We start from the raw sequence: 15,842 nt of genomic DNA on the forward strand, positions 1-15,842 counted from the left end.
ATATGTTTTTTTTTAAGTATATTTTTTTAATGAGAAATAACAAGTGTCAGTGAAGAGGACAAGAATTTGAGACCCTCATACATTGCTGAGAATTTTAAAAGGTATAGCCACTATGGAAGACAGTTGGTCATTTCCTCACAAAGTTAAAAATACTCAATGTATCATCCATGTATCCACATATATTGTACATGATGTCACAGCATCATTAGTCATAATAGCACCAAAGTGGGAACTATTCAAATGTTCATTAGGTGAATATATATAAAGTAGTATATCCACTCATTGGAATATTATTTCGCAATTAAAAGGAATACAGTATTGATACATGCAACAGCATGGATAAACTTTGAAAACACAGTAAATGAAAGAAGTCAGACCCAGAATCACATATTGTCTGACTTGGTTCATGTGAGGGATACAGAACAGGCAAATACATAGAGTCAGAAAGTAGATTAGTGGTTGTCAGATGCTGGTCCGGGGGAGGACAATGGGAAGTAACTATTACTAGGAGGTTTTTGGAGTGATGGATATGGTTCTGGAAGTAGAAAATCCACTGTACACTTTAAATGAGTGAGTCTAGAGCTAAGTATATTAATTAAATTATACATCAATAAAAACTCAAGTGGTGAAGATGCAAAGGAGGAAATTTAGAGAAAAGGAAAACAAGATGAATGCAAGGTGAGAAAAGGAAATGCAGGAGAAGGCTTCAAGGCTGAATATTGGTCATGTGGTGGTTTGTGCGCAGAGCACTTCAGCAGTGAACACAAGGCCCACGATCTGTGCTAGGAGTAAGACTTTCCACCAGGGGTTTGCAGAAGCACAGCTTCTGCTGGGTCCCACACTTAGAAAACATATTTCTTGAGGTTCAGAAAAGCCTGAGTTGACAATGTCCACAACAAATCAGCATTTTCAGAACTTTTCTGAGTGTTTCCTCTTAGGCATTATGCAGCATATTCCTTAACATATTTCATTTATTAATTCACTAAGTGCTTGCTGAGTACTTGCCCATTTTCCTTTTTAGCAAAATGCAGGAGTTGAATTTATCTTTGCAAATAACTGAGGAATAAGGACTATGTTGCTAGTACTCATTGTTGCTACATGAAAAGAAATGTCAGGTAATGCCCTTACCCTTTTTAGGGGTTGCTGGTTAGCACCCTGCAGGCCTGTAAGCCTTGTAGTGACCCAGCCCCAGAAATGAAGAAAGAACCTGAAAATGGCACCAAAGTTAATGACACTGGATAGGGGATCTTAGATGTCTGAAACAGAGAGTCCTGGAGCAACACCTCACCGTATATGGCAGACAGGACATGGCAGCCATATTTGCTACTCAGTAGAGAAGGCAGCTACCATTTATAGGGGGAATCGACATCAGGTTGGTTCATCAGTTACCAGGGAAACCAGCAGCCTGGGCATGTCCTTTATAGCCCCTCAGTTTAAAGAACATCATAAGGGCAAGTGTTTCTCTTTAATAAACTAGCAGGTGGAGCCATTCTGGCCTAAGGATGAGAACAATCACTAGCTCGGGCAGGAGACAAGCAAGTTCATATAAGTAGGGTGTACTTGAAGCAGGGACTGGTCAACCAGGGGATGTACAGAGAGCAAGAGACCAGCCATCTTGAGTGGCTTGACCATACATCACACCCTGACACACCCTGCACCATCCTTACAATCTTGGTCCACCCCTCTTCTGTGATATACCTAGCTTAGGTATGTAGAGGTGTACTGCAACCAGATACCACATATAGAATACGGAGTCCAAGAGGTGGGCAAACTTTGGAGACACATTCTTATTGGGTCAATTTTTTATGGACGTCCACAGAAGGATGACAACAGCATCTTGCCAGAGACCCCACAATCAAATTCATTTGGCAGTGAGTGAGGCCACTGCTGTTGCCCACAAACAGACTCCCTCCACTTAGGCGAGGGACGAAATAAAAGATATTTAACAGGTGCAATACAGGGAAGATCATGACCATTAAGCAGAACACAAGCAGTAACAGCATTCTGAGATTGTATCATTCCTACCTGTAGTTTTTGCCCTGGCCTGCAGTACCCACAGCCAGTGTCAAATAGACTGGAGAGATAGAATAACAGACCACAGGTTAATATAATGGTGCTTTTCTCCATTAGCGGGGCCAGATTACTTACCTTAGTAGTCTTCAGTGAGTCCATAGAAAAGACAGGTGAAAACTGCAAGTACCTTTCTAATTCTATTCCACACACAGGGTAGCAAACCCAAACTATTGAGGATTTACTTGCTAGTCCCAGGGTCACTTTTGTGTTCCTCAGGGTGTAGATTCTATGGTGAGGGCAAAAGCGAGTTACTCTCCTGACCTATAACTGGCAGTCATCTTTTGGTATCAGCAGTTGAATTCTGATGGTGTTAAGTCTCTCACTTAACGTGGTGTAGGCACTGAGATGATTGCTCCTGAAATGTTCGGTTTTATAGTTCCTAGGGCTTGAGTTAGCCTCCTGGCCCACAAGTTGAGAGAGCAGGGTCATAGGGCAGGAGAAAACGCCAGCACATGTCATTTTCATAGACCTGTCCCTGCACTTTGGGGCAGGTGACGTGAGTTCCTTGGTCACTATGTCCACGGGGTCCCGTGTGTTGTGCATAGCTCTGCTATACCCTGAATAGTGAGTTTTTGTATTACTTGATGACTCACGTAGGCCTTCTGTAATTTTTCCTTCCACCTGTTGTAACCCATTGCATACTGCATGTAGTTGTTGTTCCTTCACACTGTATCTTTGCTGCTCTCCACAGCTGTGACAAGAAAGGGTACACTCATTTTGCCATTGTCACAGCCCTTAGCCAAACCCGGGTAACTGCCCATGTCTAACTCCCAAATCTATTCCTGAGTTACTATCCTTAAAGCTTGTGGCTGTAACAGTTTAGGGGCACTGGGTCAGGGGTGTGCTTGCATTTTGTGAATAATCTGTGACCTTGTTTTGTCTGTATTCACCAGTCATCCCTGTGTAGTCAAGGCGAACCACCAGCACAAGACTGCCTACTCTTAAACCTGAAAGACTCTGAGATTAACAGGATATTATCAACATAATGGAAGAGAAAGATATCTCTCATGGTAGATAGCTGCCAGAGAGTCCCCCATGCTGGGTGGATGGCCACCTTGGGACTAACCCCACAATTTCTTCCATTCCCTGTTATTTTTTCCCAACATCTTTGTACTCAAGGGATTTTCCCTGGCATCCCAACTAGCTCACCAGCTGCTGAGTCGCACCGGGCAAGTCCGCAAGCCTTGTAGATCACCAGCCTGGACACTGGAGAAAGAGCCCCAAAACAGTGGCAGAGATATCCATAATACTGGAAAAGGGAGCTTACCTGTATGAAATAAAGGGTCCTGGTGTGACGCCCAACAAGGTACTACAGGCAGGCAACATGGAAGCCATATTTACTACTTAGGGAAGATGGTGACTATTTATAGGGGGAATTGCCCTTATATTGACTCTCAGTCCTGTGCCTGCCCCTTACAGCCCCTGAGGTTAATGAGCATCAGGAGGGCAAATGTTTTCCTCTAATAAATTAGCAGGTGGAGCCTTTCTGGTCTAAGGATTAGAACAGTCACTAGCTGGGGCAGGGGGCAGGCACTTTTGCCTGAGTAGGGTGTAGGCGAAGCAGGGACTGCACAAAGAGGAAGAGAACAGCCATCTTGAGTGGCCTGATCATATATGAGTGTGTTAGTCCATTTTAATAATTTGTTTTCTACTATTTTGAACTGCACATTTTTGTACTTTGCAATTTACTGGTCAAAAAACTAGCTTATTAAGATTCAGAAGACAGTATAAACATGTATGCCATTTTAATGCAGTATGTTATTTCATTATGAGTGAGCCAAATATAATTATATTTTAATTTCATCTAAATAGTAAATGTACTATTGACATGAGGATAAAAGGCATTAAGTACTCTTGCATACTTAATGTCCCTGAAAAAAAAAAGTGCTACTAGCTGTCATGTAATTTTTTAAATGCTTATTTCATTCAAAACACTTTATTCATAAAAATTTTACTTAAGATTATAAAAGAGCAAAAAGCTGAAATATCCAGAAATAGTATAATGAATTCTCAGTTGATTCTGAGAGCAGAAGTCAAACAAGGTGAATAAAAAACAAGGAACTACCCTATTGACCCAACAATCCTACTACAGGGCATATACCCTGAGGAAACCAAAGCTGAAAAAGGCACATGTACCCCAATGTTCACTGCAGCACTATTTACAATAGCTAGGAAATGGAAGCAACCTAGATGTCTATCAACAGATGAATGGATTAAAAATTTGTGGTATGATGGAATATTCATATATGTATATTTCATATATACAATGCAATACAATGGAATATTACTCAGCCATAAAAAGGAACATCTTTTGAGTCAGCTCTAGTGAGGTGGAGGAACCTGGAGTCTATTATACAGACTGAAGTCAGTCAGTCAGAAAGAGAAAAACAAATATCATATATTAACATAGATATATGGAATTTGGAAAGATGGAACTGAAGAACCTTTTGCAGGGCAACAGTGGAGATGCAGACAGAGAAAAGACTTGTGGACATGGTGGGGATGGAGAGGGTGGGGAAGGAGAGGGTGGGATGAATCGAGGAAAAAAATCAGCCAAGATGAAGAAAGGAATCTTGTAATTGTGTACTAAAGATAAAAAGACTAGTTTTCTCAAATGAGGAGGGAGAGGAAATGCCTGAGGCCTGGAGGAAAAGGTTGTAATATTAGATTAGGCCTGAAGAAAAGGAATCCACTGATAGTAATTTCCCTTTTGGTGTTGTTGTTGTTCAGTCACTCAGTCACGTCTGATTCTCTCTGACCCCATGGACTGAAGCATGCCAGGCTTCGCTGTCCTTCACCATCTCAGAGTCTGCTCAAACTCATATCTGTTGAGTCGATGATGCCATCCAACCATCTCCTCCTCTGTTGTTCCCTTCTTCTCCTGCCTTCCATCTTTCCCAGCATCAGGGTTTTTTTACAATGAGTCGGCTCTTTGCATCAGGTGGCCAAAGAATTGGAGCTTCAGCTTCAGCATGAGTCCTTCCAATGAATATTCAGGGTTGATTTCCTTTAGGATGGACTGGTTTGATCCCCTTGCTGTCCATGATAGTAATTGTATAAGGTTTTAACAAATCCTATTAAAACAGACAAAAATTATTTCCTGAAATAACAAAAAATAGGTTACAATAAATAGAGAGTACCCCACAGCCTGTATTACATCTCAGTTCTTTTCTAAGTGAGCATGATGGTTTCTTGAGTATCCTGTTAGCCAAGTTTCAATTTAGGAGAGATGACAAAGTTGGAGGTGGGATGAGATGGGTAATTGTAATTACCTTCAGGTAGATAGTATTGCACTTGGAATGTGCAGAAATGGCTCTGAAGGTCCGTATACATAAGGGGCTGTGAACAGGACTGAAATCTGTGTATAGACATTACCTCAGGTGCTAATGAACGCCTAGAGTTCTCTATAATGAATGCCCAGAGTTCTCTGTTGGCGAGAGTGATTCTCACATACAATTTTAAGATCTTAAAAGGAGGGTGTTCAGTGAATTTCTGATCTTTTGTCATGGACAAGGAACTCAAGCGCTGCTCCATGAAGATTGCTGATTCATTTGTTCCTTGAGAGGTTAGTTAAAATTAAGCCAGTGAGTAAAAAACAAACAAACAAAAAAATCTCAGCAATTCAGTTCTTATAACTACAGCAAATAGAAACAAACCTCACTCACTGTAACTCTTTTCTCTCTAGTGAGATGGAAGATGAAACTTTTTCCTTAGAGACATCTTAATTCCTCTCCCTGAAAGTGAAATAGATTATTCTGTGGTGAAATATGTATGGCAAACTTAGATCATTTAGGCCACAAAGTATACTACTTTTAATTAGCCAGGATTTTATATGAGTAATGAACTTTCCATTTCACCCTGAACATACCATCCTACATACATCTTAAGCTATTTGTCACCTGCTATAATGTAAAGGAAAAATAATTTTTAACAAATAATCATTGGTTGACATTTAAGGCAATGTACCAAAGCCTAACTTTACTATGATGGTGCATTTCCTTCTTAGTTCTGAGCACTAAATCATCATGCATGATTGAATTTTGCTTACCTGCATCTTCTCCCATTCTTAAGTATTTTCTGTGTGGGCTGTTCTTCAGAATAAGATTTACTTATTCATAAGATATGAGTAAAATTAAACAGCACCAGTGAGATAGACAAAACACACAGAAGCCTTTCCAGAGTCACTCTGAATTACCACTTGGCTCCTTTTCAATTTTTGGCATCAAATTTCCTCTTAGGGTATATAGCTTCCATCAGGAGGGCAAAGCATTGCTGACAACAAACAAAAATAAGCACTGCTAATTTGCACATATAATAATAAAGGAAAAAAAGAAAGAAAATGGTACCCAGGAGAGGCAGGGACTTGTTTCTTCTTTGAAAAGCAAGAAACACCCATTTTTCTACTGTGAAAGGGGACAGAAACACTCCAGACTAAGGAAGAGATGCTCTTGAAATGGCTCCTGCTGGGTCCCCATGATTTTGCGTATAAATGGGACATGGAGCTGCACTGAATGTTTTATTTCTTCAGGGATTCATGAAGTAGTGAAGTCACCAGGGATACAGAGAAAAAAAAAAAACAATGTTAATTAAATGACAATCAGATTTTGATAGGAAGATTACTTTTTTCAACCTAATGTTAAATACATAAGTATCTCGGGTACTCAGCTTTGGATGTAAGGTTACCCAGAACTTAAAAACGCTTGACTGGGCAGAAGTAAAAGAACCAGGTTTTGTAAGTAAGGTGAGGAGGGACAATCAACTGGTTGGAAGAAAGCTCAGGAGAGAGCAAAGAGCATAGAAAAGTGTGTGTGCATAACATTTCCAAAATAGATAGCAAGTTGAGTATGGGATTGAGGACAACACTGTACACATTTTGTTTCTCTTCGGCTCACCAGCCAAGTAACCATGAGAGGCATTCTTCGGCCATCAAATTGGAAGAGTAGTTTAATTGTCTGGCTCCACTTCCAGTGGGTGTTGAGACAAAATTAAGGTGGTTACGGATGGCACCCATCAATTTTTCAGAGCATGGAAAAGACTGGACAAGAACAGACTAACAGGGCCGTTTGCACTTAGAACACTGAAGCGGCTTCTCTATTTGATTTAGAACACCTTCTCTCCTGTTCCCTCTCTTCTCTTCAAGAAGCATCAAGTCATGTCCTTCGTGCCAGGCACTGTTCTCAACTCCCATTATTCCGTATTAACGCATTTCATCCAATAAAAGAGCCTTATAAGGGTGTAACTACAATTCTCCCCATTTGACGGATGGGGAACTGAGACACCAAGGAAAACAAAGCCACTTAGCTATTTAGTAGGGGAGGTGGAATCCTTTTACCCAGTCTGGTTCTAGAGTTTTAACCAATGTGCCGCTTCCCTTTCTTTCTTTGTAAATCTTTACCCCATTAAAAAAAAAAAAGGTTTAACTATGCAAAACAAGATGTAAACTATTGAGAGGGCTGGAAAGGGTTAACGCTGAAGCACTTCCGCGAGCTGGAAAAACAAAAACAAACGAGCCAGCGAAAGCCAGTTAAAGCCCCCGTAGGAAATTCTGTGGGCCTCCTGTTTCTTTAAACTCTCGCTTTCGCTCCCGCTGACACTTTATAACAAAGCCGCCGCGGCGGGTCCGAGCCGCCGCGCGCTCCCTTCCTCCACCCGCCCCGCGGGCCTGGGGTCCGAAAGGGCTCCGCCGGGTCAGTAACCGAATTGGCTTAGGTTTGCTTTCTCCGCACCCCCTACCTCCGCCCCACACGCCCTCCCGGGAATGGCGAGTTGTAATTAACCCTTTAGAGCCCAGGAAGACCCCGTCGGCGGCGAGTGGCCCCCGAGTCGGCTGCTGGGCCGCAGAAACCCCGCAGACGGGCGCGAGGGCCGCCCAGGGCCAGGTGGGTGCGGGCGCTGCTGGCCCGCCGCCGGTGGGGGTGAGCCGACTGAGGGGATGGCGCCCGAGCGGCGCCGAGGTGCCGTCCGGCACTCCCCTCCTCGTTCGCCTTTCTCTCCTCTCCCGGAGCTCCGGGCCGCCGAGCTGCCGGGGGCACGCCGGGCTGGAGTTTTCCTCTCACTCCCCCTTGCTTTCCTCCCCGGGTTTAATCTCTCGGCGACTCCTCTGCCAGCCCCGAGGAAAGTGCAGCCATTGGACAGGTCGGTGTTAGCTGCCGGTTTCGGGGAGGAAGGTGGGAGACGCCGGGAGGAGCGAGGGGGAGGGAAGGGGGAGGCGGGAGGAGGGTGCAGCGGCGGATCTGGCAAATTGCGAGCCGCCTTCCCTCCCCAAAGTGTGGAGCAGGAGCGCGGGGGAGCGCGGCGGCGGCGGCGCCTCCTCCGCCACCCAACTCCGGGGCTCGGGGCCACCTCCTCCTTCGCCAGGAGGAATCCTCTCCCAATAGGTTTCAGCCTGACTTTTTCCTCCCCGTTTCTTTCTTCTCCCGCCCCCCCCCCCCCCTTTCCCCAATACGTTTTTCTGCTTTCGGACCTCAGACTGCTGCAGCCTGAGCCTTCCCAAGGCTCAGCTCTTAGGGGCTTCTCATCCCTCCGGCTGCGGGCGAGGACGCGCGCCCTGCGTCGGGCGAAGAAAAGAAGAAAAACTTGTCGGAGGGCTTTCGCCAGCCCGCTGTTAACCCCCTTCCCGCAAACCCAAGCCTCCTTAGGGAGGCCATCCCAAGACTGGGGAAAGTTCCTTCCGAGCCGACAGCCCTCTTGGATTTGGAGGAGGCACCCGCGCTGGCTGTGGAATTAGATCTCTTTTGAACCCAGTGGAGCGCATCGCTGGGGCTCGGAAGTCACCGTCTGCGGGCACCGGGGTGGCGCTGCCTGTGCGGAACGGAGAGTTTGCCAGCCCCAGCTGCAAGTGGCCTCTCCTCCCCGCAGTTGTTGTTCTGTGTCTGGGGTGAGGACTGCGAGCGTTGTGGCAAGTTGTGAAGGGAGACCTGGAGGTCCGGAGAGGACTGCGCTCCGCTCGCACTCCCTTCTTCCTCGTCCCGACTCCTGGGTGTGCAATCCCAGAGAAATTTACAAAGGCCTCAGCGTCCCTCCGAGACCGGTCCGCAGCATTCAGCCCCGTTGTCCCCATTCCCAGCGGGAGCCCCGGAGCAGCACAGGGCGCCGGGGAAGGACTGGCGGGGCGGGGGAGGTCGCGGCGGCGGCATGGCGAGGTTCCGGAGGGCCGACCTGGCTGCTGCAGGAGTTGTGTTACTTTGCCACTTTTTAATGGACCGGCTTCAGTTCGCTGAAGGGAAGCCTGGAAATCAAGTCAATGGTAAGATGCACTTTCGCTTGTTAGTCTCCTGCCCAGTCGAAGACCTCTCTGGTACCCAGTTCTCCACCCACCCCCACCCCGTCTATCTGCCCTTGGCAAAGTTATTGCAATTGCATTTCAAGTAAACTTGGGCTTCTCAGATGAGCAGAAGGTTGGCTGGATGAGTAGGGTGGTAGGGACTGAGGGTTTTCTTAAGGGTTTACCACTTGCTTCACCTGAGCGGTAAGCAGGGGATGGTACTGTCTTCCCCCGAGGCGTCCTGAGAGGGCTCGGGTGTTAGAGCAAACCTTCCCGCGGATACCTCCCCGGGAGCTGGCATCCTAGTCCGCGTCCTCCCGGGCTCCTCCTCCTTCCCTCCTCCTTGCCTCCTGTCGAGATAAACTAAGGGGGTGCATTGTGGCGGATGCGGTGGCAGCCGGGGATTGCAGCGCTCCCCTCTGCTGGAGAAAATTCCCTGTGGCCGCACCTTCCTCCCGCAGGCGGTCCCCACCTCTGCTCGCTCTTGCTGTCTGGGGCTGAGCCGGCGCTGGAAGTGGGGCGGGGTGGGTGCGGCGGGACACCGGTGAGGGGAGGAGGTGGCAGAGGTGGGGTGGACTCGCCTCTGGAGACCAACCACCCGCCCCATTGTCCTCCGCCGGCCGGTTTCGCGGACAGGCCTGAACGTGCAGGGGTTCCTGCGCGTGTTCTGGCACTGCCCCCGCGCGGAGCCCGGGAGCCCCGCACAGCCCGGAGGCGGCGCCCCCTGTTCGGGCGGCTGCGCCAGCCAGGTGCGCGTCCATCCCAGCACCGCGCCCCCGGGGTCGAGCGCTGAGCGGGCGATGCAGCCCTGGGCCGGGGGCCCGCCGGCTTCTCCCGCCAGGTTCTGCGGAGCGGAAGGTCCAGCTGCCTTCCGGGACCCTGTCCACCGTGAACCGAGTGCCTGCTCCCCATTTCGCTCTCCCCACCCCACGAAGAAATGCATAGACTTTGAGGGGAGGTGAATGAGGAAAAAACACTTGAAGAGAAATAAACGCTAGCTGGTTAGGATAATCAAGGTTTTATTTTGTTGCTTTAATTCCGAGGAGGGCAAATAATAAGTGATTCCTCGGAAAGTATTCTGGCGTCCACAAATGTCAAACTTGCAAGTCGCAGAGGGAAGGCTCGGGAGAGCACCTGGGGAGTCCAGGTGAGGTGAATCTAGAAGGAAGTCCTTAAATGAAATTTTACCAACCTGAGACAGCCCGAGGCACTGTCTGCTCCTGGTGAAAATTCTTACAGAGAAAACAGATTCTGACTGTGCTCCAATTTATCATCAAGGGGTGTGTGTTGGGGATGGGAGTGGGCAACAAGATACCGCTTTTTTAAAGCTGTGAATAAAACGCAAATTTCCTGGATGTCGGTTTTTTCTGCATAGAAGGACATAGGTTGTTCTTCACAAGGTGTTGTTTATACCTTCTGTTTATTTCTCTGATACATTTTATTGGTAAAAAATAATAAACTTTTACTCGCCTGGGAAGCAGCACATTTATTTTAAAAAGGGTAACTAATTTTCATGGGCATATTCATGAAAAAATAAATGCTTAAAGAAAGCAATTTATTATATCCCAAAGGAGATTAGAGAGGGGTTTGTGCCAGAATGCATCCTAAGTTGTTTATTTGAAAACTACTTTGGCACTGAAAGTAAATAATGCATTTACAGTAAAATAATTATAATAATAAAAGGTCAACAAATGTTTATTTTTTTCTGAACCTTTTCATTAATATGTTACTAAGGAAAGAATAATATATATGTGTAAGTTTACTAAGTTCTCAAATTGAGGGTAAAGTCCACTCCACTCTAAAATTGGTCATATAATTGAAAGCTTATGCTTTGTGGATTATAAAATACATATATTGCTGAACATAAATCTGCAGGTGTTGTAAACCAATATTTCTGATGGAAACCTAGAAGCCCATATATTTTTAGGCTTGAGTAAAAAGGAATAGTTTAAATTTCTTGCCAGTTTTTTAAAAGATATCAAACTGAAGTAGCTTCTTTCCCGGATATCAATCTCCATTACTTTCATGAAATCATCTTGGAATTAAATAGTTAGCATACTGTAAAATATAAAGTATAGCAATGAAATGGAAGAATAAAAAGAGTTTCCTTTGTAAAATAGACTAGCTAAAGGTTCAAAACACGAAATTTTAAAAATGTCCAACAGTCTTGGCATTTGGCATGTAGCAATCGGGATTTTTATTACAGACATTTTGACACGGGGGAGAAACCTGATTTCATAACAGGAACATTTTTATTATGCATTACTTTAGAAATGCTGCAGTTGACTTTGTTGCCACCAGAGGGCAAAGAAACTGCTAATTTCCTTCCCATTCTTTCCCAAACCTTGGATTAATGATCCTCAATATTTTGTTTTTCCTATGTGCAGTATTTGTTGATATTTCAACTTGACATTTAAAAATGAATGGTGACTTAAAATAATGAGAGTTTATTTTATTTCCCATTTTCATTGAAATTAAATATTCATTTAACATTTATATAGTACTTCCTACATGTAGACTTATACTTTGAATACATTCTTCTGGTGTAATAAGTAGTGGAAAACCCCAAATGCTCTCTTCTTCATCACTGTTGGCAATTATTACCACATTATTGTGGAAATCCCAAGAATATATTTGAAATAATCTCTCTTATGATTAAAAGTTCATTATTGTATAGTGAACTTTTTAAAGATTGAATGTGTTGTATTGATACTTATATCTGAAAAGTATTTGCTTATACTAAATAGTACACCTCAACCAATATTTAGAGAAAAATAAGCTTAGAATAATGTTAAATTTTATAAGTCTCAAATCATTTCCATATTATTATACATTCATCTTTATATCCTGAACTGATTGTGAAAGTTTAGTAACAATGTCAAAGGAGATAGATGCATTAATTTTAAAGAATTCAAAAGTTTAAATCAGGAAAAAAGGTCTTAAAATATGTAGTTATATTTTGGCCTCATTATTGCTCTTAGATGTGATTTAATGCAACAAATAAGTTCATTACCACTATAGATAAGAGCAATGATAATTTAGGGCACCAAGGAATTTTCACTTTTTAAACTTTCTGATATTGTTGTAGAGGCAAGTAGTTTATTTTTAGCAGATCATTTACATTTAGTTCTTTCTCTAGTTGGATGTTTTCCTATTATTTTCTGCTTTCATTAGAGTTAAAAAACTTAGTTTGAAAAACTACTAATTTGTGGCGTTTTCTATGAGAGTATTTCTGTTGAGATGTACTGTCACTATAGACAGACATATCTGGAGCAAAAGATGACGACAGAGGGTTAATTCAAGTGAATATTCTCTATAAAATGGGCATGTGTCAGATTATTAGAAAATTAAAAAAAAATTTTTTTACCAGTGACTCTGGATTGCATATAAAACATTTTTAAAATATGGAATGTGAGAGTCTTTTTTCTTTAGAGGATAGATAGAAGTTGAAGCCTGAGGCTGGGTAAGTTTGGAATGAGACATAACTAATCTAGAATATTCAGTTCAGAAGTAAGGTTTGAAATTCATGAGTGTTTGCAAAGAGATTCGGAATCATTACAATTAGGACCATTTATGCATTTCTTAAGTTTGATCTTTAGAAAGAGGTTCTTATCAAGGAGAATGTGCTTGAGTAAAACTTAGGAGTGGAAAATACTAATTCACTCCCCACAGATTTCTTGTCTGTAAGAATCAGATACTTTCATGCAGAGATGTAGATACTGTGGATTCTTTTCAATAGTTTTGGTCTCATTTTCTGCTTCCTAAAATGTATCTTCCCTTGTAGAAACAGTATGTTCACAGAGATGAATGAATTGATCAACCATGATTATGTGATTTAAAATCTTAAGTCAGTTTCCCACTACATGAATCATAGCCTCTGAATGAAACCAGTACATAGGAAAGCAGAGCTACATGATGGAGAAACTTGAGTCCTGTTGACAGTGTTTGTGCCCCTGGATCCAACCATGCCTGAAGCTAGTCCCCTGGACTTTTCAGTTATATGAGCCAATAAGTACCCTTCTTTGCTTAAAAAACAAACAAACAAACAAACCCCCCCAAAGCCAGGCTCTTCTGCTTGGCCATTACCAGTAAATGGAAATGAATATACAATAGGCCTCAGAGAACAATAGTTTAAAATGAGAAAAGATGATCCAAAGGTCTGTCATAATGGCCTTAAACCTTCTGTTAAGAGAACTTTGAAAAAGTTCATTGCACTATTCTGCTACACTTCTGAGTTCTGACTATATTTTCTCTCATGTACTTAATCTAATACCTTAAAGTACAGTGTGTACTCATAGTGTGTATGTATATATATATATCTGTATGTATATATGTGTGTGTATACATAATATGTATATATATAGCAGTGATGCAATATTTTCAGTGGAGGTGAACACTATTAAATAAGTTTAGTTCTTTTTGAAATTACTTTTGAACTGAATTGTGCTTAGGCCTCATTCCATTAACCTACATTGAAGGTGGCTTTAAAAACAGTCTCCTAAAACTCATTATTGGATTTCCCAAGTGGTGGAATAGTGAAGAATCCACCTGCCAATGAAGGAGACATAGGGGATGCAGGTTTGATCCCTCGGTGAGGAAGATCGTCTGGAGTAGGAAATGGCAACTCACTCCAGTATTCTTGCCTGAAAAATTCCATGTAAAGAGGAGCTTGGCAGGCTACAGTCCATGGAGTCACGAAGAGTCAGACACAACTAAGCACAAAACTCGTTATGGTAGCTGTTACTGGGGAAGCTGGTTGGGTGTGTGGTGCGATGCTTTGCATGGTATTTGTTCCTCAAGTAAGAGAGCGAGAAGGGGAGGGAGGGAGGGAAAGAAGATTCTGTGTCTTAACAGTGATATAGTTCTTGTGAACTGGTTTGTTTGTATCTTTTGGATATTATGAATAGTGACCAGAAACATTACTTTTAAAAAATGAGGTTTTTTGAAAGCTCAGAGCACAATTTGTGGCCCAAGTGCAACAAGTATATGAACCTTCTGGTGTGCATTTTTTGTACTGGCTTACCTAGGTCTTCATCTTGTCTTTCCCTACTTTCATTTAACTGTGTCCAGCTTTTCTCACTTAAAGTCTTGTATTAGTTTTAGAGAGGGGAAATAAATAAATAAATAACAATCACTCTAGTACATAAGGTTGTATATTACAAAGTTGCTTTTCTGCTTTCTTTTAATCTAATTTCAGTCCTTTGCCTTTATTCTGAGCACATATTTCACGAAGCTTTGATTACCTCTTTCCAGTATCCCACTCTGAGAAACCTTTCTTCTTCCCTGAGGTTCACTCAGATCTTCCCTCACTATCCCCCAGACTATGATTCTGTTCAACTTAGGACGTTGCTGCAGAATGACAGACAGACTAAGTACTGTAGTGATGCTTTTTCTAGGACAGTTTTTCCCACTATTTATTGTGTCAGGTGTTGCCTGGCCAAAAGAATACTATCTGAGGAAAGAAGAGAATACAAAATATTCTACATTGTATTGTAACAGACTTTGAACTCATTGCATGTTTTTTCTTTGTTTCTATTTTGCCCTCTTTAATTAAAAAGGTGATAAGATATGAATTGATGGCACAGATTTGGATATTTAAATACAATTAGAGGTCTTGTCAGGAGCCTGTTTGCAATTAGGATAGCCTGTTAAGGATTGTAGATGTGAACACAGGGTCAGAAACTGTGTGACCTTCCTTGAAAGACAGACTTGTAATCCCTTCCTCCAGAGGCCATCCAAACACATTTGAGCGCTAGTAACTTGCCTTTCCCCTCCAAATTAAAATCAGCTGTCCTCCCTGCTTCAGGCATTACAGTAGACAGTGGCCTGTGATTTTGTCAAGAGGGGGTTAAGAAGGCAGGGATGCAAAATGACTTCCATTTTACTTTTCTGGAATCTTATGACTTAGTTCCTCTCTTTCCCCCACCTATTATTTTTCACTCATTAATTGGAAATTTTCCCTTGAATACATATTGTTCAAGGTCTGATCCTCTAGGTAAGGTGCTTAGCTGACTGTGGCTATAAGACTATAGAGAGCCTGATGGTAATTTGCCCTGTGGATAAACTGCATAAGAATCAGAATGTTTAAAAGTCAAGTTTGTACATACTCCTTGGAGTGTTCAGTGATAGGAGAAGTCTACATAAAGCCAATAAATTCTCTCTAAGCTTGCTGCTTGGTAAGTACGCCCTGGTTTATTTAGATCAGGCTAATGTGTTCTTTGGTCCAGTTGGAATATGGAACATTCAGTATGCAGTGATGATGTTTAGATAGTAGTAATATCCTTCTGTGTTTATATGTATCTGTGGCAGTGACTCCCAACTTTTTCTCTCTGAAATCATAATTTGGACATCATATTAAATATTTATTTCCCTAAACCCTAAAAGGGAAGTAAGCTAGGTGGAATTTATTATTTTACAATGTGAAATTCATAAATAATAATGATGTTCAAGATGTAAAGTAGTCCTGTAGGTGCAGTTAAGGCACAGCTCTTTCTGAGTCTATGTA

General features: G+C 42.8%; 1 protein-coding gene and 1 long non-coding RNA gene across 4 annotated transcripts in view; one reads left to right on the forward strand and one right to left on the reverse strand.

Moving 5' to 3' along the window:
- Nucleotides 1-3,975: 3,975 nt before the first annotated feature.
- Nucleotides 3,976-7,539, reverse strand: LOC122681328. Of its 2 annotated transcripts, none has more exons than XR_006336937.1 (2): nt 6,420-7,539; nt 3,976-5,807 (listed from the first exon to the last, which is right to left on the reverse strand). It is a non-coding gene; the product is annotated as an uncharacterized LOC122681328 (long non-coding RNA). The 2 variants fall into 2 exon arrangements; XR_006336936.1 differs by having other exon boundaries at nt 6,122-7,539.
- Nucleotides 7,540-9,083: 1,544 nt separating this feature from the next.
- The window catches only part of PLXDC2 (plexin domain containing 2), a 421,899-nt gene continuing 415,140 nt past the window's right edge, over nt 9,084-15,842 (forward strand). The window contains exon 1 of one of the 2 annotated variants that reach the window (XM_043883300.1): nt 9,084-9,319. In XM_043883300.1, the coding sequence (XP_043739235.1) occupies nt 9,208-9,319 (112 nt within the window). In that variant the 5' untranslated portion in view covers nt 9,084-9,207. The remainder of the gene's footprint in view (nt 9,320-15,842) is intronic. The other variant, XM_043883301.1, reaches the window with a different exon arrangement.

Source organism: Cervus elaphus, chromosome 23 (assembly GCF_910594005.1).
Source record: "Cervus elaphus chromosome 23, mCerEla1.1, whole genome shotgun sequence".
In the NCBI taxonomy this organism is placed as follows: Eukaryota; Metazoa; Chordata; class Mammalia; order Artiodactyla; family Cervidae; genus Cervus; species Cervus elaphus.